The sequence below is a fragment of the Gopherus flavomarginatus genome, chromosome 4 (genome assembly GCF_025201925.1).
Source record: "Gopherus flavomarginatus isolate rGopFla2 chromosome 4, rGopFla2.mat.asm, whole genome shotgun sequence".
NCBI classification, from domain to species: domain Eukaryota; kingdom Metazoa; phylum Chordata; order Testudines; family Testudinidae; genus Gopherus; species Gopherus flavomarginatus.
Window position 1 is genome coordinate 167,752,384 of NC_066620.1, and position 26,227 is coordinate 167,778,610.

Here is a 26,227-nt window from a genome sequence, read left to right on the forward strand (position 1 = left end):
CCATCATGGCAGGTCTGTAGGGCCAAGAACTTAGATTGTACAGCAGAACAAACACAATTATATTTATGGAAATTTTTACCAAAATATTTTTGGTGTTGGACTTCTGATTTTTCAAACCTGAAAATGAAGATTTTACCCCCACACACAGGACAAAAAGCACATTTTTGTTGAAATTATTTTTTGTCAAAAATATTCTGACCAGCTCTATTATTTCATTATTTTCAAGTGTTCAAAGTGTTCTAGGAACCTGACAGAGACAAATAAGGATAGTATCTTTGCTCTATGTACCTATTGTTACTTTTTTCTCTAATATGTATTTAATTTAAGTGAGGACACTGGACCAAACACAGAAAAGAAGTCCAGAAAACTTGCACAAAAACTGTGCAAGGACTGATTTAATAAAGACTCTGGAAGCATCCATTTGTGTATGTTTTGTGAAGACAAAATAGCATATTTCTCTGAGATAAATATTTCAACATACTCTATTTGTCATAATTCCCATTTATATCAGATGATCAGGAGATAGTCACATCCATAACATGCACAGAAATGGCTAGCAATGTACATTACTAACTATGGTCTTTGTCACACTCCTAAACTGATCAAGAATTGAATTAATATGAAACATTTCTGCCACAGTAACTCCATTTAACTTATTATTGAATTTCTAACTAGCTCCTGTTTCCAAGAATCTTTAATCCAAATAAGAAGATTGTGCCAATAAAAAGGAGGAAAAAAAAGCTGCCCTTAAACTACAAATATAACATATAAATGAAAACCTTAATTTTTCACTCCAGTAGATAGGTAGAGAAACCTTGTTTCCTCTGAGAATGGATGATTTCCTATGCAAGGCTATTATGACTGAATCAGTTTTGGTAACAAAGCCCTTTTGTATATGATTTTCCCATAATTGTTTTTCCAGGCCAGGAAGAACTGTGAAAATGCGGCTTGTTCATACTGTGTCACAAAGAATTTTTATTAACTTTTCTAGATTTTTTAAGGTGTCAGAAATACAACCTGAACACCCAATTTAATTAGAGAGTTATGCCATCTGGATGGAATGTTTTTAGGGATGACTCTTCAAATGAGAAAGATAAATACTTTCGTTCACTCTTCATTCTAGGAGAAGGAAATAGTAGCATTAGTATGCTTTCCTTTTCTTTGCTTCCATCTAATTGGGCTGGAATTAGACAAATGCTTGCTGTCTTCATGTACATCAGAAGGCATATCAATGAATCAAATATGTGGGAAAGGAAAGGCTCTGGGGCTTTACTTTGGTCTAGTCCAGGGATCTGCAAACTTTGGCACGCAGCCTATCAGGGAAATCCGCTGGTGGGACAGGACAGTTTGTTTACCTGCAGCGTCCACAGGTTTGGCAGGTTGCAACTCCCACTGGCCACTATTCACTATTCCAGGCCAAATGGGGGCTGTGGGAAGCGGCACGGTCCAAGGGATGTGCTGGCCATCTAGTCTATACCTAAAACTTAGGTCGACTTATCTACATCGCTCAGGAGTCTGAAAACTTCATCTGAGATTCATAGTTAAGCCAGCCTAAGCCCCAGTGTCAACCCTGCTAGGCTGATGGAAGAATTTTTCCACTGACCTAGCTACTGTTCTTGGACGGGTGGATTAGCTACAGGAATGGAAAAATCCTTCCATTGCTGCAGCAAGTGCCTACATTATAATGCTGCAATGCAGTATTACACAACAGCAACACAGCTGTGCCTCTGTAACGCAGACATAGCCTTTGCACCCATGTATCATCCACAATGTTTTTAAATCAAAATTTTAAATCCTGTTAGTGGCCCTAGGGCAGGGTATGACCTGGATCTAAAAGTGGAGCACCCTCTCCTATAGTTTCCTACCTTTTCCGATGTGTCTTGCTTCAGCCCAACTACTTATCACCTGCTCTTTCAGTCACACAGAGGAGAATCTGCTAAAACATCTTATGTCTTTGAGTGATGTTCTGTGTCTGTTGTGCCAATCAGGACAAAAACACTGCTGATAGAAAAGAGCCTGAACAAGTAGAAAGAAATGTCTTTCTATTTTTCTTTCTTTCAAGTTTTCCATTAAATTTTCCTTACAATGAGTAAAAACTCACACAGAGGACAGAGAGGTCATCCAGACTTTGCCTAAGCAGAATGCAATCTAGAGCATTTGGTGTGAAAGACAAACTGAGCCTTTGATTGGCAGGAATCTACAGCTTTTGTAAGTGCTCCATTTACCACTTGTTACTCACCTGACAGGATGAAAATCTTGTTAGTCTGGATTACTACAGCTACATAAGCATAGAAAGGTACCATAACTTCAAGCATTGGGTAAAGGGTTATCATGGATTTGGATTTTTTTTTTATTGCTAGAATCTTAGAGGTGTGAAATGTATGGTCAAATTCTGGCAGGTGCTACTGGTGGATACCTGAAAACACAAGAGCAGTGGCAGGAGCACAGTGAAAAGTTGTCTGTCCCTATTATGGCCCCTGAAAATAAGGTAGAGAGCCTGCAGAAGTTTGGGGTATGGACTAGAAGCAAGAAGACATGGCACACATCTTTATTGATTTATGTTCCCTGATATGGCCATAGTCTTTACATAAATACACCTGCAATGATTATTCATACTTTTCATAATGGGCTGCTTCTGCATATGCTTTCAGTGGGGGCTTGGGATGAATCATTAACACTTTTTCCCAACTGTCAACTAGAACTTAGCCATAGTGTTAAAATAGCTGTTTGACTCATGCAATAAAACTGTAGTTGCCTTCTATTGACCAGAACGGCAAGAAAAAGTACAGTACCATTTTTAAATCTTTCACTGAGTGGAAAAGCATACAAACGTATTAGAGGCTCTGTAGGAAAACATTGTTGAATGTTGAAGCTAGCTATGATTGAATTTTTCACTGAAAATTCTTCCTTTTTATTCACACTTTTATACAGCAAGCATTTGAATGGTGAATGTATTTATTTTGGAAGTTTTTTTTGCAGAGAGCTCTCAACTACTGTTGTAACCGCATTTATCAATATCTTGTTTAATTTGTTGAATTATATTTTGTATAATACTTAATCAGTAAATGGCTTTGCTTTGGGAAAATTAAACCTTGAAGGCCAGATTTTAAAATTTGTAAATTCACAAAATTTGTGAATAGGTACCAAATTGCACATTCAAAAAATAGGAGGCACTTTGAAATTTTGGCCTTAATACTATCACTTGTACTCTAAGATTAAATGTACATAGAACACTATTTAAACAAAATGCAGAGCCTCTTGACTGTAAGGTAGAGTGAACAAAATCCAATATCCCACATCAAAAACGTTGTTCAAATGGCAGATAGTATTATCTAAACAGGACCAAAAACTGTTCATTCTAGAAAATGATTCCAAATACTGTCTTCTTTCTTTGCTGGAGGACTCTGATAGGTCTACTATCTGCAATCCCTAACAGTGTCTGATCAAGAGGTTTAGAATGGACATCCGTTTTGACAGACTGAACTGTGCTTCTATGCAGCTTGTAATAAATGCACATGAACCTACAATAATGTAGAAAATATAAGATATGTCTTGTGTTAAAGGCTGCTACAGTTGTCTTACAAAGTAAGGAATATATTTCTACTGAATTCAGTGGGGCTTAAGTGAAGACTATAAAAGGGAACAGAAAGTTATTCAGGGTTCATATTCAACATTATTGGGAAGTTTGTTAGCTATGGCTCATTAATGTCAGCTACCTGAGGAGAATTACAGGGACATTGTCAAGGTTGGCCCTCATCCCTTTCCAAATGATATTTTATGTTTTAAAATGCCCTCTACTAAAACAGAACATTTCTTTTTAGGATTAGGCTGTCAAAACTGGGGTTGGTTGAGCCATTTATAGTTGATTCTATTCATTTTTTGAAGCATACAGTTAGTATATAGATGTGACTTATTGAATACCTATGGAATAATGCTTGGTCACTGCTTATTAAACAATACTATACATTATTGGAACCCAAGCTAGGATGGACTTTTAAGAGACAGTATTGAGATAGTGCTGAAGGACTAATATGTTTGAACTACGATAAAGTTGTGCTATCTAGTAGTAAAAGCTTTTGACAATTGCAGTAGGTTGTATTTATACTTTTTCTTCTCAAAGTTTTTGAAATCAAAAGCAGAGATCCTTTATTGATCTTAATAACCCAAAGAACAGAATCCAAATATGTGTTTGTGAAATATCCCACACAGATGACTTAGTGAATAATATTACATCTTTTTACCAAGCGGTTAGTCAAGTTCATGGCCCTGTGCGTTGTTCCATTAGGAGGAGAAATTGCTGATGGAGTCTGGTATCTTTGATACAATCCTATTTATTTTAAAGACTGTACAAAGCCTTGTTTCACTGAACACAGGAGGAATCAAATAACAGGAGACAGCTTCTTTGCTCACAGACTTAAGGCTCTTTCAGCCAACACTCTGCCCAAAAGCACTCTAATTAGCTTTTTCTCAGGACCACACTACCAGTGTTTCTTTGGTTTAGGATGGTGATTCCGTTCTGTCTTCTCTGTTGGCTTCTCTCACAGACAAACACAGTTCTATAGTTTGCTCCATCAGTCCCTAGGGAAACCCCTTGGGTCACACAATTCAGCTTCTACTCAAGCCTTTCTATGTCCCTGCATTTTGGGTAGTACTCCTATGGTTTCAGCTACAAGGTTACATAAAAGAACGTAATGGCTTCTTTACATTTACCCTTAATGAAAGGGATTGTTACACCCACCAACTTCAATGAGGTTTGGTCCAACCCATAACAACTCTCTAAAGTTTTCATGTTTACGGGATAGATCGTTTCAATGTAATATTAACTAAACTCAGTGGTCAAATCAGGCACCCAAGTACTATAAATAATTGAATGGTGGCTCAAATTTTAAGTGCAAAATTTCACCTCTTTGGGCATGTCTGCACAACATTTTGGATTAGAACCCAAAGGAGCTTTGCCAGAAGGGGATGGATCACTTGATGATAAACTGTTATGTTCATTTCCTCTGGAGCATCTGGCATTGGCCACTGAAAGAAGACAGGATACTGGGCTAGATGGACCTTTGTTCTGACCGAGTATGGCTGTTGTTATGTTCTTATGAGCCTCCAGGCCTGCATTGACAGTCTCATGCTAGTGGAGCTCACATAAGCACTCTAAAAATAGCTGCATAGACAGCACTTTCAAGTTGCAGCTCAGGCTGGAGCTCAGACCCTGAAACCTAGGGAAGGGGTAGGCATCAGAGCCTCAGTTCCAGCCTAAGCTTCAGCATCAAAGCACTGTCTATGCAGCTATTTTTAGGGCACTAGTGGGAGTCCCACTAACCCACGTCTGTGGACTGGGCTGGGAAGCTCACTCCTGCAACTCCAAAATGCTGTGCAGGCAGATCCTTTGAAGGAAAGATGTGCATTGTAAAGGAATTACATTAGATCTCTGTGCATTGAAAAGTTTGTGGAGATTACAGCATTGATTTTTCTGTGTGTGTGTGTATATGAATCTGGCTACAGAGGGGTTTTTACAGATTTATCTTCTAGGTCAAATATTATATGAAACTTCCATCTATGAACATATATGTGCTTACTGTGTTTTTGTGACTGATGTACTTCAGTCTCACTGTCCAATTCTAAACTGTCTATTATTATTACAATGAGGAAGGACTGCTGGATCAGGCATATATGGATGAGTATGCTCCTCCATTCATTAATTAATGGACCTAGAGTCCTCCATGGAATGCCACACATTCAATATTATGACCATAAGTGTTGTATTTTGCATTTGGATCTCTGATTTAACTGACAGATACAGTATATAAAACCGCATGCAGACAGACTTTTCTCAATTGGCTACACATTGGAAAAGACTCCCAAGTGTCTAAAATAAATTATAGCCAATAAATTGGCTCCTGGTATGCTTCCTTCAGATATCAGAAAAAAGAGCATGTGCAGTTTGTAAATACAGTCTGTTGAGCCAAACAAAGGCAGGGACCCTGTAATTTCAATATTTTGTAATGGATTGTGGATATTAACAACACTATAGAAGTATTTAATTAAAAGGAAATTGTGTTGCATTTTATTGGAGATAGGCCAGACCTGGAACAGAGGTTCCATGCCCACCCTTTCTATTCCCATGACAAACTCTACAACCCAGCTCCATCTCCGCTTTTTGTGGACCTGCCACGCTAGAGAGGAGAGATACAAATCTAGAGATCTGTGCTACTTGGACAATAGCAGATTAGCAGTTCTGCCTGCAAGGTCTAGCATGTCCCTCAAACAAATAACTTCTTCAAAATATTGGATATCCATAGTGTGGAACTGAAGTCAGAATTGAGGTTTAAGACCAGCTGCTAAAGTACAGTGTTTGTGCTACCCGTGCTCACAGGTCTTGTCTACAAAATCAGTTGAACAATTATTTCACCAGAAAGTAGTTTTTTCTCTCTATTTTTTTCTCTCCCTAATTTGCTATTTTTAGGACCACAAGCAAGGAGACCTGAAGATGGAGAGTTCATGCTGATATAGTCTTCAGCTAAAATTTTAATTCTCACTGCAGCTATTACAAGATTGTTTTCAAAAGTGATTTTATCTGAAAGATTCCAGGCTTTCCACAAGATAGTTCTGGAGCGACTCAGGAGTAGGGAAAGGAATTTTTTTCCCCCACCAGGCCCATTTACCCTCTGCAAATTGAGCTCTATGTCATGCCCAGAGTATGTACCATTTGTATATCTGGAAACCTGTACTAACCCCTTTGACAGTGGAACTGCACAGGTTTCACTGCCAGGGGAGCCTCCACAGCAAGGGAGACATGGGCAAAATTTGTCCTTTAATACACATTAATATTTTATGCAAGGATTTCTTCTTAAAGTTCAACTCAGGCAAATGATGGGCCATGTCTGTGTAGTCAGCTAGATATAGACACGATCACTCATGCTTTGAATATTAAGCTGCTCAGAGATGTTATCTCAGACCTTAAAAAGCAGTAACATTTGAGTGAAAAACTTCTTTTTTATTCTTATGTCAGACTTGTACACTAGAACGTAGATTTTATCAAAATAATCTTTCACGTTGGCAATTGTCTTTAAATTCTCAGCACTGTAACCTTCCATGTTATGTTATCCATTTACTTCTGGTCCGGATTTCTGATGTAGTCATGATCAGTACTTCAATGAGAACTTGATATGATCACCACAGATAGGGCCTGTTATGTAGCCAGAGAAAGCCAGCACTACGAAAAGGCACTGTGGGTACTGTAAATGAGAGGCTCTTCCTAACAACCAGTTCAGTGTAGAAGCCAGAGGGAGGGATGAGTGGGAGGGCCACAATATGCCAAGCCTGTGTTCCACAGATGTGCTGATTTTTTATTTTTAGCTATCTGAGTTAGAGTGAAGCTTCACGACTGCAGATGGACAAAGGCTGGGGAAATTTCACAGCTCAGCAGTAGGAGAGCAGAAATCTTAATAAATGAAAGCTTTATTTTCTTTTTTTTTTCCTCCAGCGGTTCAGTTTTAGTACTTAAAGAAAGAGAGAAAAAGCAGAATTAAACAATAAAGTTACTAAATGGGTACAAGAGAGCTGGAGTTTGATTGTATAATGTGGAAATTAAATCTGTCTCTGCTGTTTTGAGAGGAAGCAGCATACCTATGCAGATTGTCAGTATCCTCTTGAGTAATACCCTGTGCAAAATCCAAATGCTTATCTTTAGATCAGTTATTGTACATATAAAGAACATTTCCCAGTGTCCATATATAATTTGCAAGCTAAAAATCATATTTCAACATCTCACTATGTAAAAACATGTTATTTTTTAACTGCATTTGAGAACAGAAACCAGAGTGTGTGTCATATTTAAAGAGAAAAGATCTAAAATAAAAAAAGGTCTGATGCTGCATGAAAAGCACTTGAAGACAATTCACGTCCATTTCTGTCTGATCTTCCTGGTTCTCTTTTCAGGAAGTTAAGCTGGACCACTCAATATTATTTATAGTGGCAATTTATTTGGGACATTATTCTTTTGCTTTTGATGCAAATTAAATAAACCTGCTATGTTTTTGTTCAAAAGCTAAATAAAAAAATCCCATGAAAATGTTTTTAATTATAAAGTTGAAATAAGAAAACAAAAATCTCTCTCTTCAGTGCAGTTTGTACTTTTTAATTATGTTTCAGAAAATGTAAAATAAGGTTCTTAGTCTTTGATGGCAGCATTGTTGTGCAATAAGACCGATTCTTTCAAAATAATCTTTTCTAACACTTGATGACATGTTTTTAGAAAATAATATTTTAATGGTGATTTGCCATTTTGTCAAGGGAAAAATGCTTTCTAAATCTGGACTATTACTAGGACAATGAAACTTTAAATATTAAAGTGCTTATTAATACTAATTTTCTTCATCAAGACAGGCTAGCTTCAGATTACTATTACAGAGCATAGGGGAATGAAGTCTGATAGGGTAATTGATGAGAAGCTGATGAATTTTTAATCTAAATCAGTCAAGCTTATCTGTCAGGCCACTGATAAGCCAAGGTCTTTCACTGTAGGTTTCTCAGGTGCCTCTAGAATACATCCTTATTTCAGTTTTCAGATTTAAAGCATCCAAGCTGAATACAGCACTACATGCTTTGAAGTAGTCTAGCTTTTCCGTTAGTTCCCTATACAGCAGATATGCTGCAAAATTATCTACATTAATTTCTTCGTAATTGCTTGGCAATTAGATTTTTAAGCTTCAGCACTTCATGAACAACTAAACAGAACATTTTGTATTAAAGCTGAATGCCACATTGTCAAATAAAGGAAAGAAAAGCTTCTTACGATCAGGAGCATCGCCAGCTTCTTTGCCACCCTATGGGGCGGAAGGTCCTGCCTTCGAAATCCTGCCTCCAACAGACGCGGTGGAAGGTCCCGCCCCTGAAATACCACCCACGACCGAGACGGCCAAAGACCTGGTTGCCATGGTTGCCGCCCCCCCAAATGTTAGTGCCCTAGGCAACCGCTTAGGTAGCCTAATGGGTTGCGCCGGCCCTGCTTATGATTTATGAAATATTACTCTGTGTTAATATGTTTGGGAGAGAAAGTGCACACATTTATTTAAATAAAAAACAACTGGTAAAAGACCATTCACCAAAATTATATTTAAAAAAAAAAAACCAGGTTAGATCCCCACTTGGTATAAATTTGCATATTCCATACATTGACTTCAAGAAAATACCAGTTCACACAAGTCAAGGATCTCACCCCCTCTATGTTTATTTGAAGGTTTAAATTAATATTGTCCTCAGAGTAAATGCCTTATTGTTGATATTTTATGCAACATAGATTGGATCTGTACTGCTCTTCAGCATGTTAAAGCTTAGGTCAACCTTGCTACATTAAAAAAATCTATTTTTCTATATTTAAACAATAACAAAATTTAAATAAATTTCAGCTATGAGTAATACATCTCACTTGCCCTTTACATGGCTTACAAATAACTACTCTTATTGCTAAAATTCCTTTAGTAGAATACAGTGTTCCATAATATTATGGCAAACAACAGGCTTTTAATATATTTCCATTTTCTAATTACTCGCACAATGATTACTAACTAAATTTCTTTCCCTACTTCCTGAATGGCCCAATAGAGGACCACCTATATTAAAAGAGAGGGACATATATTGATCCAAAGTTTCCAGAAACTATCTTCTACTTCACCCGCTCTTCAGTGTCTTTTTTCTCATTCTTTGGGGCTATATCTCTTTTTACAAAGAAACCAGACTTGAACCCAGAGATATCAAAATGTTCCCCTTGTGACGGGTTTCCCTTCCTTTGAGGTGCCTCCTGGAACTGGGGTACTACTGAGCCCACCTGACCACCAGCCTGAGCTCCCTCTCACCCTGTAATTCTGTAACAAGCTGCACAGGCTCACACTTTCATCAGCACACAGGTACACACCCAGCTGCAGAAACACACAGACACTGAAATCAGCTCCGCACAGGAAGGCTCAGCTAAGGAATTGCCCAGTTCTCAGGTGCGCACCCCACTCTAAAGGATAAACCCAAAATCGCATTGTCTTGCACTGCACGAGTACTGTACAGCATAAACTCATTAAATTCACCCCCTTCCTTAATGTGAAGAGGGACATACACAGCTTTCTGTCCCAAATTATGATTTCCACGCACACTGGTTTTAGACAAAACAAAAACAAGTTTATTAATTACAAAAGATAGACTTTAAGTGATAACAGAAAGCAAACTGATTAAAGCAGATTACCAAGCAAATAAAACAAAAATGCAAACTAAGTTTAATATACCAAAGAAATTGGAAATGTGTAGCAAATTCTCATCCTAAATGTTGTTTTAGGCAGATTGCAGAGATTCTTGAAGGCAAGCTACACTTGCTTGCAGCTTAAAACTCCAGTTATTCCTTTCACAGGCTAAACAACCTTCTACCCTGGGTTCAGCCTTTCCCCCCCAGTTCAGTCTTTTTGTTTCTCAGGTGTTTCCAGCAGTCTTCTTTCTTGGGCAGAAAGTCAGTGAAGAACGAACCTTGATGATGTCATTCCCCTGCCTTAAATAGTTTTTGAATATGGCAGGAATCCTTTGTCTTCCAGTTTGAGTTCCACACCCAGTCAGTGGAAAAACACTGTATTATAATGGAATCCAGTAATAGGTGACTTGGTCTCATGTCCCTGTAGGGTCAGAGCAGCCATAACTCAGAGGCTGTTTGCAGCATCCCCAGGAAGGCTCCCCAGTGGGAGATTAGCATCTTCAAAGAACTATTGTTCTCCCTAATGGCCCTTACCAATCAGTCGTCTAGACTGATCGTATTCTGTCTAGTGCATGTTCCCTAAGTGTAAAGACATTTTTAATAGATGCATATAAAATGTTCTTAACTTCAGACATCTAAATGACACTGTCATACAAATAAGATAATCATATTCAGTAAATCATGTCATTTCCAATATCTCACATGCCTTAACTGGAATAAATATATCATAGTTATGTCATAATCATAACAATATCCTTATGAAGAATATGGGGGTGTTGTGTCGCACTCCTGTAGCCATCATATCTGTAGGTTTTCATTAAACCCTGATCCCTCTATGTTTTAATTAAAAAACAAACAAACAAAAAACATACAGGTTTCAATTGTGGCTTTACGACCCGCCCAAAGGTAAGAATACTAAAACGCCAACTTACAATCTCCATTTTCCTTCTGCTGCTCCCAGCTGAAAGTAAACTGTACCTAGTCAACACCCAGCACAGTGTACTTTCCCCAGCATGCTAATGCAGCTACAGTGGTTGGTGTACTGTCAAGGGGGATCCAAGCTCCACTCAGTCCCCATTCTCTTCTGTCCACCTGCACAAAGAGGAGTACATAGAGGCTCCCAGAGCCTACTTCCCCTTCTACACTGATAACTAGTATGTAGGTAGCCATCTCCAGCTGGACCACAATTTGGCCTATAGCTAGGATTTCTATATTGGGCACAGTGAAAGACTGCCTTTGAGCTAATACTCTTGGAATTTATGACCTAAGTCTTTGACACTTCTTTAAAACTTCCTAAAATTGTTGGTACTTAAAGGATGGCTTCCAGGGAACATGAAGAGTTAATTTAGGTTTGCCAGTCCCAATACCAGCCAAGCTTCTGCTGAGATGAATGCCCAAGAAGAAGAGAAGAATGAACTATGAAGGAATTAAGACTGCTAGACGGATGAAATTCAACTAACTGCTCTCTCTTTCCCATCTTCTATTTATCTCTTCCTTTAGTTTAACTCCAGAATGAGCTGCTGTACTGGTTGATGATAACTAGTTTGAATGATCCAGGGCGGTTCTAGTAAAATTGTGATAGAGTTTCATATGTATTAGGGTTTTAAGTCTTCCTTAGTGAGTGATGTTTTAACATCAAAAGATTAGATTCATAGATTCCAAGGCCAGAAGGCTCCACTGTGATCATTGTCTGACCTCCCATATAACACAGGCCATAGAAATTCCCCGAAATAATTCCTCAAGTTTAGAAGCAACAGCAGATTAGTTTACAGAAAGTTTGGTTTTGATCCTGCAAGATTCTCTGCACAGGTGCAGGAGTCTGCCTAAGCAGAATCCTACTGAATTCAATAGGGCTTTCTATTGCATGTGGGTCTACCCACATGGGACACAGCTTGCAGGATCAAGGTCCTTATCTAATTTATTTAGTAAAATTGTCCAATTAACATGGTAAAGAAGATAAATATGTTCTCATGGCGGACAATAGAAAATCCTGTTCAAAAGCTACGGGTCATGATGTCTAGCAGCAATAGCCTGACGTTGAGCATTTGAGGAGGAGGGATAAGGGGCCACCACAATTATTCAGAGAAGAAGAGATGCCAGCTGTGACAGTGGCTCTATCCTGCTTTTTATTTATTTGTTTTGGTCTCCCTGAAAGGCACTGGACTGTGCAGCACAGAGCTTGGCAGAGACAGAGATGAACCTGCACCTTAGTTTTTATAACCAGTGTTCCTAAAATTAGGCCTGGAATGACCTCTGTACTGAAAAGTTTGGGACATTCATTAGGGTGTATCCAGGGCCGGTGCTACCATTTAGGCAGCCTAGGCAATCGCCTAGGGTGCCAGAATTATTCGGGGAGGCGGCATTTTGCCAGGGGTGGGGGTGGCAGGCGGCTCCGGTTGACCTGCCGCAGGCATGCCTACAGAGGATCCGTTGGTCCGCAGCTCCGGTGGAGCTGCCGCAGTCATGCCTGCGGATGGTTGGCTGCTCCTGCGGCTCCAGTGGACCTCCCTCAGGCATGCCTGTGACAGCTCCACCAGAGCCACGGACCAACGGACCCTCGGCAGGAATGACTGCGGCAGCTCCACCAGTCCTGGGTGTATCCTCAAGGAAATTCATGAATCATTGTGTATAAAGGCCTGAGGCCAGTTCAATTCTCTTGTTCAGATTACTCCTTTGACATTTTTGGGGAAGTTGGGCCACAACAGGGAAGGAAACACAGGTGAAAAGGAAGCTTCACCAGCAAACTACCACTTGGATAGGCAGAAAGTTATTCTGCACTTCTCCTAGGTACCATACATTTTGACAAAATTATGTTTGTTCTGTCAGAAAGGAGATTCAGCCATAGGATGTGCAAGAAAGGGTACTATGGTTATAAAGCCCTGAAGATTGTGATGGAAAAGTGAGTGTTTCCACAAATTCAGGAAGCAAAACAGCCAGAAGGCAAGATGCTGAATCACATGAGCTTTCTTCTCATGGGTAGCATCTCACATCCTCACCACAGAGCAGGATGGTCCAAGTCATTTTGGTCATCAGCCTAACATGTTCTTGAACCCACAGAATTGTGAGATTTAAACAGGATGGTGTGGGGGTGGGGGTGGGGCTATGGCTATAAAGATCTTATTTGAGATTGGGTCGCTCTTTTATAAATGTGTGGGGGCACTGTTTTAAACATATACTTACATTTATAAATAGTGTAATGATACACTGAAATGGGTTTCATTTGTCATTTATGAATGTAAAGATATTCTTAAAAGCTGATTTTTTATCTACTTGACTATAATAGCTCCAAACGAAAGTTTCATACCATGTCCATCACCATTGTATCAGCACCTATAACACTGTAGCCTATATGTGATAAGCCAATAATCTAAACTTTAAAAAAAATAAAAAAAGAATGGTTTATGGCTATTCTTCCCATTTTTAAGCCAAAGAAAGACTTCTCTGAATAAGGAGTACAAATTGCAAGCTCTGGTTATCTGTCATAAAGAGGCTGTGCTGTTAGCCATATATGTATCTCACAGGTAAATACTAAAATGTATGATTTTAAAGTCAAGTTTGAGTTACAGCAATGAAAAAAACTGCAAGCCTCTGGTAGGAGTTACATTCAGGTAGAAAAATAACAAAAACTTCAAATAATTTGGTCCTGTTTCTAATCATATACTCATAAAATATCAGTGCCTGGTCCATTTTTTTATATTTTTCCTTTCATCTCTAATTTCCTCTTTACTGATAAACACAATATTTAACTACCAACAATGTAGCACAATTTGTTATACATTAATATATATAACAATCCAAAACCAGCTCTCAGTTCTGCCAGCTGCCACAGCATGGCTGGATCCCCCTGCTCCCACAAAGTTCCAGGGTGAAATTTTGTCAAAACTGTCATTGACTTCCATGGAGCCAAGACAAACATCCTCAGTGTTTTCTGCGCAGAGCAGCTTGAGTCCTTCCATACTTATAAATCAAACTGCTTGGCTAGGAAAAATATTTCTATATTTTGAAAACTAATAAAAAATGTAAAAAATCAAAAAGGAGGGGTGGGAATGGGAAGCATTTCTATTCTTTTGATCATCTATCTCTAAAGAGTCTGATGTGTTTTCTTCAAACTTTAATTTACAAAAATAAGCATTTTTCTTCTGATCTGTTCTATAGAAGATTATGACTAGAATGTATTTTTTTTGTAGACTATGAAAACAGAAGTATTTAAAGAAATTGCTGGAAGCCCTTTAACTACAGAGATGCAAATTGTGCTGGTGTAATTATAATTATGTTTTTTTTTCCTGTAAGCTACTTTTATGGCAAGCTGAATTAAAAATAAAAATAAAATCTTTAAGGATCATTTTTTACTTGCACTTGAGCTATAACAATGTACTTTCAAAACTTAGAAATAGAACAGCCACCAGAACACTCATTTTATTTGAGCAGTGATACTAGTTCCATTTGGTTCTAGTAACAATCTGTTTATTTTACAATTTTTTTGTCTGTTAAGTGTATGAACAATATTTTTTCTTAAAGACCATTTCTAACTATCTCATTTGAGAAGAAAGTTAAAGAAGATTGTCTATCAATTCATTTCATGTCAATGCTTATATCTGATGTGTGAACTATGACACTAGCTTATGAAGTCACTGAAAGCAGTAAACTGTTATCTGAAGTGCTTTCTTTGTACAGTAATACTGTAGCAGTAATACTGAGTAATTAGCACAGTAATGAACAACTTTAATTATAATTATAAAAATTGTCCATGGAAATATTTCTTGGAGGGTTGGGGTGAGGCTACCGCACATGATATTTTGAAGCAAGTTTTTATTTAGGTGGATCCCTTTTACATCAGCCACCTAATTGTTATGTATTTTTCTATAAATAAATTATTATAAACACATTATATGAATAATTTCTCTTCCATTTTGCCATTTTTGTTTCTAAATGTTGACCTATTCCCCTCATAGAGTAATAAATATAATCTTCATATTATCTCATTCTTTGGATTTCTCAAAATCTACATGTATATATTTTCCAAGAACCCAATACAGTAATTTACATAAAAGATACAATACATAATGTGAAATAAGAAAAGTATTAATTCCAACAACTCAATATACTATGGAATGAAACTTCTGAGAACATACAGGATTATTATCTTATGGTATTAATGGATTTATTGAGTTCAGTATCAATTATATGTGAATGGCTTGAGTATACTAGGGCATATTTCTATGCAGCTGAGTATCATGGGTGTGACTAGGGTCAGCTCTTCATTTTGTGTTGGCTAGTTTCTGGAATACACAATTCCTGGAGTTCACTTTTTTCAGCTTCTTTATGTGCTCCTTGAATGTCAGCATTCAGTCTGTGAATCCAAGGTACACCTGACATTCATAGCAATCAAGGATTACCGTCCCATGATATCTGAAGTTTTCCAATGGCTTGATAGTGTTTCAGGTGAATGGCACACACTTGTGTCTATCTAGGAATAGCATTCAAGAACCATGAGAGATATTTTCCAAATACATTCAGGGAACCACTTAGAGTACACTTAGAGTGTCCACCAATCTTTCTGACTGGGTGGTGATGCAAAGGTGATCTGCATAAATGAATCTTCACACATCAGGCAATTCTGGTGAGTGATTTTTGTAGACATTAAACAGCAAGTGTGATGACACTGAACCCTGAGGCAATCCATTCTGTTGAGTATGCCACTGACTTTTCTGAACATCCATCTCAGCAAAAGAAAATATTGATTCTCAAGCAGGGAGGAGATGATCTGGACCATTTTGCTTTTTCTCAGAATTCTTGTCAATTTCAGAAGAAGTGCACAGTGGTTCATGGTGTCATAAGCAGCTGGCAGATCAACGAAAACTGACCCTGTAATTTTGCAGGTTGAGAAGCTCTCTTTGATGTTTTGAGATGGGTTGCAACTTAGCCTTAGCATGAATGTGATGGGTTTAAATAGACTTGGTCATCAGTCAGCTGCTCTTCCACTATTGGCTCTATTCTACACATGATCATCCGTGCATATAGCTTGTAGGTTGAGAAAAGGATGTTGGGTGATAACTCTTTCCAGAGCTAGGGTCTCTATGTGGTCTGATTAGTGCAATCACTTTGGCCTGTCTCCACAGCCCAGGGGTCTGTGTTGTCTCCATGCAAGAATTAAAGATGTCAAAACAGCCAATTCTGCACTCGTGACAAAATGCAGGAATCATTCATTAGATACACCATAGAGTCCAGTTCCTTTTCCATATTTCAGTTTCCATGGCTATTATAAGTGTCTCAGTATTGAGTTGCTCATTGTGCACTTCGCTATCTGAGGAGTGGGCAACATTCCTGCTTAACTTGTTCTTTTCCTGTTTTACTTTGTGGCTGGCTTACCATTTAGGGTGAGTTAGTGTGCAGCTTGTCTGTGAGAGACTGTGACAATGAGTTTGGAGTTTTGTCCATCAGGGTTCAGCTTGCGAATGTTAGCCCAGGCTTTAGTTTGCTATTACAACACGGGTTTGTTGTTGCAACCATCTCTCTGTAATGATCACAGTGATCCTTTGATTCTCTCATCTAAGCATGTTCCTGAGTCCAATGGTTTCTTCATCAAACGGATCCAAGTCAAACAGTTTTGAATATTTTTTAGATTGTTTCTGATCTGTTCTGAAAGCCCAGTTACAAATAATTTCCAGTGTCCCAGAGGGGTGTACTTTGGGGCAGTTTTCCACAACAGGGAGACAAAAACACTCATGTGCCAGAGTAATATCACCAATGGATTAATCCAGTTCAAAGGCAAAGCCTTCCCAGTCAGCCTTTCTAAAGCTGAATAGCAGCAGATACTTTGTTTTCCTGGGCTGTACTATAGCGTCTAATGGCACTTGCATTGGTCTAAGCTTTGACCTTGGAATTGCTACCATGACCTCCTTTTTGAAGTTGCCTATATTTTGATGAATAACAAAGGGTACGTGGGGATTGTACTCTTTGTTCCATCATATGCTTTAGAAGGTATATTTGTCATTGAAATCACAGAGCAAGATCAAGTTGTTTGTCGCTGCCCACTTCTCAAATTCTTCCTTATTGTCATTGTTGGGGTATTCCAGATGGTGTTGTGACTATTGAAGTCCCTTATGACAAGGCATGGTTCTTGTGACAGGAGAAAGTTGGCTGGCCATGCAAACTGTTCAGCTGCTGGCTTGTAAACAGAAATTACTGCGATTTGATCCAGTTCCATTGTACCATAGTGTTTTGCAGTAATGGTTTTCACCTGTCTTTTGTCTAGTACAAGTATTGTGCTGCCACAGATGTTATTTTTTATGTTCACAGAAATATACATTCCAGGGATGTTTGGGGCTGTTGTCTCTCTCTCTGTTTCTTGCAAGCATGATATATACTTTTATATCAGACAGAACATCAGCCTTCTCTGCAAAGAATCCTTCCACATTGAAATTGATGACTTTAGGTGCCCTTTATGATAACATCTATGTCTATTTCTACTGTGTTCTCAGTGCATATTGTCAGATTTGGTGTCTCCCACGGTTAATTGCAAACAGGGAGTGACAGGGGTCATGATGCAGACAGACAGACAAATAAATAAATATTTCCTTAACTGTTGCACAACCTAATCAACATCAGCTGGCTGATTTTTGTAGGTTTCACAGCAGGAGTGAGTCTGCCGGAGGAATTTGAAGGAAGACAAGCAGGGGCAGTATGGAAGAAAGCATTAGCTTACATAGGAAATATTAACAAACCAAAGAATAAAAATTGTCTATGCTTAAGGCCAAGTCTGATCCCATTGAGGTCAACAGAAAAACTTCTGTTGACCTCAGTGGGACCAAGATTTGGCCTTTAATCAGCATAAAATTCATAAAAAATTTAAATTATTAATGCTAAAATAATAATATAATTTTCAATTGAAACACCTTACATATTTCACTAATTTGTGGTGGTGACAAATGCCTGACAACAGATGTGATTAGTTACATTATTTATTTAGCTTAACATTTTTCTCTCTGACTCTTACATTTTCTGGATCGTTTTTAACAATTACATAATCTTATTTGTCCCCCTGTCAAGAAACATTAGAACTAAAACTGCACAGATGAAGAAAATAAAAGTTCTCTACCTTTTCCAAGACTGAACAAGCAAATATCACCGGATTAGAAATGTTCCTGATGCAGGAGACTGCGCCAGCAGCGAGAGTTTTACCATTCATGATGATTGCATCAAGTTCCACATAACCATCAGCATTCAGTACAGCACCATGACCTGCAGGAAACCATTCCATTTGTAAAAGGTCAAACATTCTTAGCCTTAAGCTTTTGAAATGAAGCAGAGAAAACAATTTCAGAGCTATTTACTACCCTGTTCTCTGACAGCTTTTGTCCTGGCTTCCTGTAAGAGATATTTGCTTTTATAGTCACAATCCTTTAAGTAAATATGATGCTTGTGGCTACAAAAAAGCATTTGATTGTTTTCTTTGAGTCATAAAGCTTTTATCTTGTTTCTAAAATCATAAAGCCTGCTAGGCATTGCATTTTTCCAGTGGTATTGACTGATGTCCCTTCTCAACATTTTAGGCAATCAGATAAGAGCATAGATGAACATAGAACAACTCTAGTAATGTAGGAAGATATTTATAATACATGAAATATGTTTACTACTGAGGTAAACACGACTATTTTAGAAACAAAGCAAAACTGATTACTATTGTCAAGTTTCAACACTTTGCATTTCTAATATGCTTCTAAGCTATCTGCTTTTGGGGCATTTGAAAGAGTACTTTCAGAGCCCCTTCAGAGCATTGTTCAAACATAGAACTACACACAATCATTATCAAACAGGTTATTATGGCTGCGAAGAATTCTATGCAAATAGGAAAAAGAAAGATGCAAAACTGGTGTAAAAGCAAAATGAACAGTAAAATGGTGCCTTACTAAAAGATATTACCACAAAGATATTATTAGTCATCAGGCGGGGTATTTCCTGCAAGGATAAGGAGGTGTTAGTACCGTTGTATACGGCGTTGGTGAGACCCCATCTGGAATACTGTGTGCAGTTCTGGTGTCCCATGTTCAAGAAGGATGAATTCAAACTGGAACAGGTTCAGAGACGGGCTACGAGGATGATCCGAGGAATGGAAAAACTGCCTTATGAAAGGAGACTCAAAGAGCTTGGCTTGTTTAGCCTGGCCAAAAGAAGGCTGAGGGGGGATATGATCGCCCTATATAAATATATCAAGGGGGTTAACGTTAGGGAGGGAGAGGAATTATTTAAGTTTAGTACTAATGTAACCACGAGGACGAATGGGTATAAACTGGATATTAGGAAGTTTAGGCTTGAAATTAGACGAAGGTTTCTGACCATTAGGGGAGTGAAGTTCTGGAATAGCCTTCCGAGGGAAGTAGTAGGGGCAAAAGACTTTCCTGGCTTTAAGACAAAGCTTGATAAATATATGGAGGGGATGTTATGATAGGATCGTTAATTTGGGCAATTGATCTTGAATTACCACCAGACAGGTCTGCTCAATGGTCTGCGGGGAGATGTTGCATGCGATGGGTACTGAGTTGCTGCGGAGAACTCCTTCTTGGGTGCTGGCTGGTGACTCTTGCCCACATGCTCAGGGTTTAGCTGATCGCCATATTTGGGGTCGGGAAGGAATTTTCCTCCAGGGCGGATTGGCAGGTGCCCTGGAGGTTTTTTCGCCTTCCCCTGCAGCGTGGGGCACGGGTCGCTTGCTGGTGGTGTCTCTGCAGCTTGAGGTCTTCAAACCATTTTTGAGGATTTCAAAAACTCAATCCTGGGATAGGGGTTGTATAAAATTGGATGGGTGGGGTTCTGTGGCCTGCCTTGTGCAGGAGGTCAGACTAGATGATCAGATTGGTCCCTTCTGACCTATGAGTCTATGAGTCTATGAGTCTATGAGTCTAGTAAATGAAAAAAAATACTGTATAGTGAGGGAGAGATTATTATTTTCAATTGGGCCATAACCTTTAACATGCATAGTGATTTGGTCAATTTAGGCAGCAGTGGGCATTTTTCCCATGTTGGAAAAACATGGCACAACTGTTAGTCTTTGGTTATGGCACGCCTGGATTGGAATGTCAAGTTTTTTTTTTATTATTATTAGAGAGAAAAGGTGAGTGAGTTAATATCTTTTACTGGACCAACTTCTGTTGGTGAGAGAGACAAGCTTTCAAGCTTACACAGAGCTCTTCTTAAGGTCTGGGAAACATACTCACTTTCCCAGTATGTTTGTGTCTCTCACCAGGGCCAGCTCCAGGGTTTTTGCGGCCCCAAAAGGCAGGAAAAAAAAAAAGCCGCTGTTGCAATCAGCAGCAGCTCCCCCGTGCCGCTTTCTCCTTCGGCAGCAATTGGGCGGCAGGTCCTTCCCTCCAAGAGGGACCAAGGGACCCACCACCGAATTGCTGCTGAAGAGCCCAACGTGCTGCCCCTTCCCCTTGGCCTCCCCAACCACCTGCTTGCTCAACTGGTGCCTGGAACTGGTCCTGTCTCTCACCAACAGAGGTTGGTCTAACAAAAGATATTACTTCACCAACCTTATCTCTCTCATCACATGGGACTGACATGGCTACAACACCACTGCATACACAATTTTTCTTTTTGTCAGAACTGAGGAGTACTGGCAGGATATGCTTGCAAAGCTTCCATGGAAGATATACACAATATGCCATATGGCTACACTATCAGTCACTTGCATAAGCACTCAGATTCACCATCAAAATTATTACAAATCTGAAACAACTTCTAGACTATCCAGCAACACTTTTTTTTCAAACATTCCCACTAATGTTTCTCATTGCTCTCCTTTGAAAGCATCCCTAAAGCACCATCAGGTTTATGACTCTATAAATCTGTAAAAAGGCTTACAGTGAAATAACGGTCATCTGCTTCTAAATTAAAATAGTATCATAACACTAGGGGCTGGTATCTATAAACTTGTAACTCCTATAAGTAAAACATTAAATGGAGAAACAAATCCTTCTCAGACTTGATGGATATGACATAGCTGGGCAGTTAAGCAAAGGATTTCAATGTAACAACAAGGGGAAAATAAAATCTAAAAGTTAAGGAAGAAGTACAAATGAAGCTGTTTCTTTGTGTTATTGATATTCTATCTATGTTCATGATAGCCAAGCACTTCACAGACATTAAAATCAACATCTGTCTAGCAATTAGCACAAACATATTCACCTATCTTACTGATGGGATACCCTTGGGCTAAGGGCACAAATTAAGAAAAAGCCAACATGAACAAATCTTGACTTGTACCCTTAAAAATAATAATTGCCAAACTTGGATTTGGGCAGAATGCATGAGGGAGGAAATTCCAGTGCTCAAGTTGTTCCAGTGAGAGTGCCTTAATCCGTGAGCTACAGGGCCCAACCCTACAGACAGAGAGCATGAACTTCAGGATGGAATGCAACTTCCACAGTAGGAAGTAGTAAACTTTGAAGTCCTAATTCAGAAAACCACGCTCAGGCTAAGAAGTGTTTCAAGAAACCAAATGGCACCACTCTTTGTGGGTGAAAATTGGGGAAGGAGCTTAAAATAGCCAGGTCCACAATACTCTATAAAGTTCTGAATGCTAACCCACCTTGAATAGAGCTGGTTAAGAATTTTCCAGCAGAACAGTTTTGTGTTGGGAAATGCTGATTTGCTGAATCAAAACTTTCTATCAATTAGATTCTGTAGAAAAACTTTTGATGGAAACCCATCAGGAAGGCTAGCCAGTTTCCTGCCAGCCCTCCCAGCTGCCCAGCTCCTTGCCTGGCAGGCCTCTGGACCACCCCAGACTACCTGGGAAGTTGGCTTGCAGGCTGGACAGCTCCCTGCAGGTGGGTGGGTTGCCCAGCCCCATCAGTGGTGGCTACCTACCAGGCCAGTTGCCTAAATGGCCAGAATTCCTGGGTTGCAGGCTTCCTAGCTGTCCTGCTTCCTTAGTAGTACTTACTCAGCTAGCCAGTTCCCTAGGATTCCTGGCTTCCCAGGCAGCAGGATCCCTGGGCTGTTCACTTAACAGGCAGGCAAGTTGCCAGATGGTGAGTTGACCAGGTAGCCAAGGAGCTGGCTGCTGAAACTGACTTTTTAAAACATGACATTCCAAATGCAAAATTTTTCACAGGATGAAAACTCTGGTCCCCACCCACTTCTAATGATGTGCTGATTGTTGCCTTGTGTCCCAAACTATAGTCTACATACAGCAGCCAGGATTCACAATGGTCTCCAAAAGCCATGTCAGAGTTGTGACTAGGTATTCTCACTTCTTCCACATTTCTTTTTTTACCATTTTCACTTTAGTAGATTTATTTTTATTGTTCAATAATGATCACATGGAATGGAAGAAACAGGGGACAGGGTGGTGGTCTCCAGTCAACTCAAACCACTTTGGAAATATTTACACTACTCTGTAAACATAGGTCTGTGGGACCAAGGCTCGTGGACTCATGTTTCCAAGCCCACACCTGAGTATCCATGCTGCATTGCAAATCTGGATTTACAGTTGCTGGATCCAGGTCTCACAGCCGTGCCAAAGCATTCATACTGCAGTACATTCACTTTCTGACTCAGGTCTGCAACTAGATTTGTGTTCACACTGCAAAATTATAAGACTTGCATTCAAGTCACAGAGGGACTTGGGGCTCTGACTGACCCCCCAAGCAGATCCTAAGACCAAGGTCCTGCATAAGTGATGATTAAAATCATAGTCATGTGTATGTGTGGCTAGAAAGGGGATTTGAGATCAAACCTGAGTAAGAGCCTGGGCTTAGTGTGCAGTGTAGACATACCCTTTGAGCCACAGAGCCAGTGCAAAGTGGACATATTCTGCCTGAAGGTTACCAGCAATGAATTCTCCCTGCATAGATGAACTCTCCACTGGTATAAAGCTTGTGGAGGTAGAACAGCTGCCTCTTGTATCAGCCCTTCAGTTGCTGTAACTATTGCTAAGGCTATGTGGTGCAGGTTTGTGGAGATACACTCTTCTCCCTCCCAAGATCTAGGGCAGAGCTCTGCACTTAGGATGAATTCAGTCTCATAGGAAGCTATGGAACAGAGTTGGTGGAGAACCACAAAGAGAAGATGATGAACAAGAGTTGAAAGGTTGCTAGAAAAAGGAATTCAGTGACTTCATTTTGTTTTCATTTGTGAGATTTTTTTAACCTTTTCCTTGTCCCTCCAATGGTGACTGGGAATGCAATTTTCTTCTGATTACCCAGAATATCTAGAAATTTTTATGGTTGCAAATGGAAACTTTTATAGTGGGGACCAAATTATTGCATTAAAAAGTGCAAGAGGTTTGGAAGAAATGTAGTAACAGGTTTTGCAGTTTACTGATAGAAAAGGAATTTAGCAAATTGATTGTACAGAGAATGATGTTGCACAGCACGTGCTGTAGATGTGTATGTATTTTTATCATGTTTGCGGATGTCTCAAGAGTAGTAAGATTCCCCACTAGTTTTGTTCATCTCCAGAGTTCCCTCTTTGTATGATCTTGGAAAAAATGATGTTCTTGTATATCTAAAAACCTCTTCTAAACCAACTTCTATGATTGCTTCTTCCCTTTCTAATATACTGAAATTGTTCTTCTATGCATAGTTAATTACCTTTTTGGCTTTTCTAACTAGGACTCCTTCTTATCATCCATCCTGACCTTGGTGGGACCTTACTTTTAAAACTGTTAAGCATGACATTCCCAGAGTGGCATTGTTTGTTGAACTTCTCCGGCATTTAGCTGTTCTGGTTTCATTTCTACCTCTCCAACTACTGTTGGTTCTTGGTGGTGGTGGTGGTGGTGATTGTTATTAAATACTCCTCTTTCATGTGACATTTCCACAATAGTGCCTTCAAGTGCTTAATCTTTGGCCAATTTTTCTTTTCTACCTCTGTGATTGCCTGTAACCACATTAACTTTAAATTCAGCCTTGAGTGTAAGTTCAATGCTGATGATGCCCAAATCTCCATTTCCTTCAATGTTTTGGTCTTTTCGTCACTTTCTACTGCCTTGTTTTCTTTCTGTACAGCTCTTCACCATCTGATGTAGTCCTCCAAACAAGATGCGTGTGGACGAGATTAGGCATAAGGAAACAGAAAGTCAGACCAAAATGGAGTCTCATGCTTTCTCCATCTCTTTAAGACTGTTTGACCATGCCTCAGCTTGTGAGACAGATCTTGCATCCTGATTTCTCAGAATGGGGTTGTAAATGATATTAAATATTAGTTTTCTTTCTAACAAGCTCTCCAAAACCAGAAAAATCTTAATTTTTTAATAATGGAGCTTTTATTTCATATTTTCTATGGTGTATTATTTGTTAAATGCTATTCATGCTGATTACATGAAATCTAAGGATGTAGTCTTTCATACTTTCTCCTTTAGATATCACTCATTGTACATTGTGTGTGTGTGGAGGGGAACAATGCTGATAATTTCAGAAGAACCCAAATCATCAAGATGCATGTGCCTAACAGACAATAAAATGGCATGATTGCTCTACTTTGTGTTTCTCCTCTTCCCCCAAGCTTATCTGCTAAGAAATTGTAGTGTTACCTCAGTCCAGCACGGTATGTTCTTTTGGCCTGTGGCCATGTCTTTACTTGTCTAGCAGGCATCTAGAAGATTTCTGGCCACTTGAAAAGACAAAAAAACCTTTTACAAGGACTCTCATCAAAGGCTCTTGTGCAAAATAAGCTGCCATGGGATAAGAGGGAAGGTGCTCTCATAGATCGGTAACTGGTTAATAGATAGGAAACAAAGGGTAGGTATAAATGGTCAGTTTTCGGAATGGAGAGGTAAATAGTGGTGTCCCCCAAGGGTCTGAACTAGGACAAGTGCTGTTCAACATATTAATAAAAGTGATCTAGAAAAAGGGGTAAACAGTGAGGTGGCAAAATTTGCAGATGATACAAAATTACCAAAGATAGTTAAAACACAGGCAGACTGCGAAGAGCTACAAAAGGATCTCTCAAAACTGAGATACTGGGCAACAAAATGGCAGATGAATGTTAATGTTGATAAATGCAAAGTAATGCACATTGGAAAGCATAATCCCAATTATACATATAAAATGATGGAGTCTAGATTAGCTCTTACCACTCAAGAAAGATCTTGGAGTCATTGTGAATAGTTTTCTGAAAACATCCATTCAATGTGCAGTGGCAGCCAAAAAAGTGAACAGAATGCTGGGATAATTAAGAAAGGGATAGATAATAGGACAGAAAATATCATGTTGCCTCTATATAACGCCATGGTGCGCCCACATCTTGAATACTGTGTGCAGATGTGGCCGCCCCATCTCAAAAAGACACTGGAATTGGAAAAGTTCAGAAAAGGGCAACAAAAATGATTAGGAGTATGGAACAGCTTCTGTATGAAGAGAGATTAATAAGACTGACTTTTCAGCTTGGAAAAGAGACGGATAAGGGGAGATATGATTGAAGTCTATAAAATCATCACTGGTGTAGAGAAAATAGATAAGGAAGCGTTGTTCACTATTTCTCATAACACAAGACTAGGGGTCACCAAACGAAATTAATAGACAGCAGCTTTAAAACAAATAAAAGGAAGTATTTCTTCACACAACACACAATCAACCTGTGGAACTCCTTACCAGAGGATGTTGTGAAGGTCAAGACCATAACAGGGTTCAAAAAAGAACTAGATAAATTCATTCATGGAGGATAGGTCCATCAATGGCTATTAGCCAGGATGGGCAGGAATGGTGTCCCTAGCCTCTGTTTGCCAGAAGCTGGGAGTGGGTGACAGGGGAAGGATCACTTGATGATTAACTGTTCTGTTCATTCCCTCTGGGGCACCTGGTACTAGCCACTGTTGGAAGACAGAATACTGGGATAGATGGACCTTTGATCTGACCCAGTAGGGCCATTCTTACGTAAATAATAATAGTCATCTGGCAAGACAGTAGATCATTTGAACCACAGTTCCTAGAACATAAGAAAACTATTTTATTTCAAGACAAGCTGGTGAGGCTGGACCGTAGAAGAGCAATT

At 39.2% G+C, this 26,227-nt stretch overlaps 1 protein-coding gene across 1 annotated transcript in view; it reads right to left on the reverse strand.

Moving 5' to 3' along the window:
* LOC127049727 (isoaspartyl peptidase/L-asparaginase-like) overlaps positions 1–26,227 on the reverse strand; it is a 221,266-nt gene that overhangs the window by 157,712 nt on the left and 37,327 nt on the right. Inside the window, exon 2 of the mRNA XM_050950970.1 lies at positions 18,327–18,469. Within this exon, the coding sequence (XP_050806927.1) occupies positions 18,327–18,469 (143 nt within the window). The remainder of the gene's footprint in view (positions 1–18,326; positions 18,470–26,227) is intronic.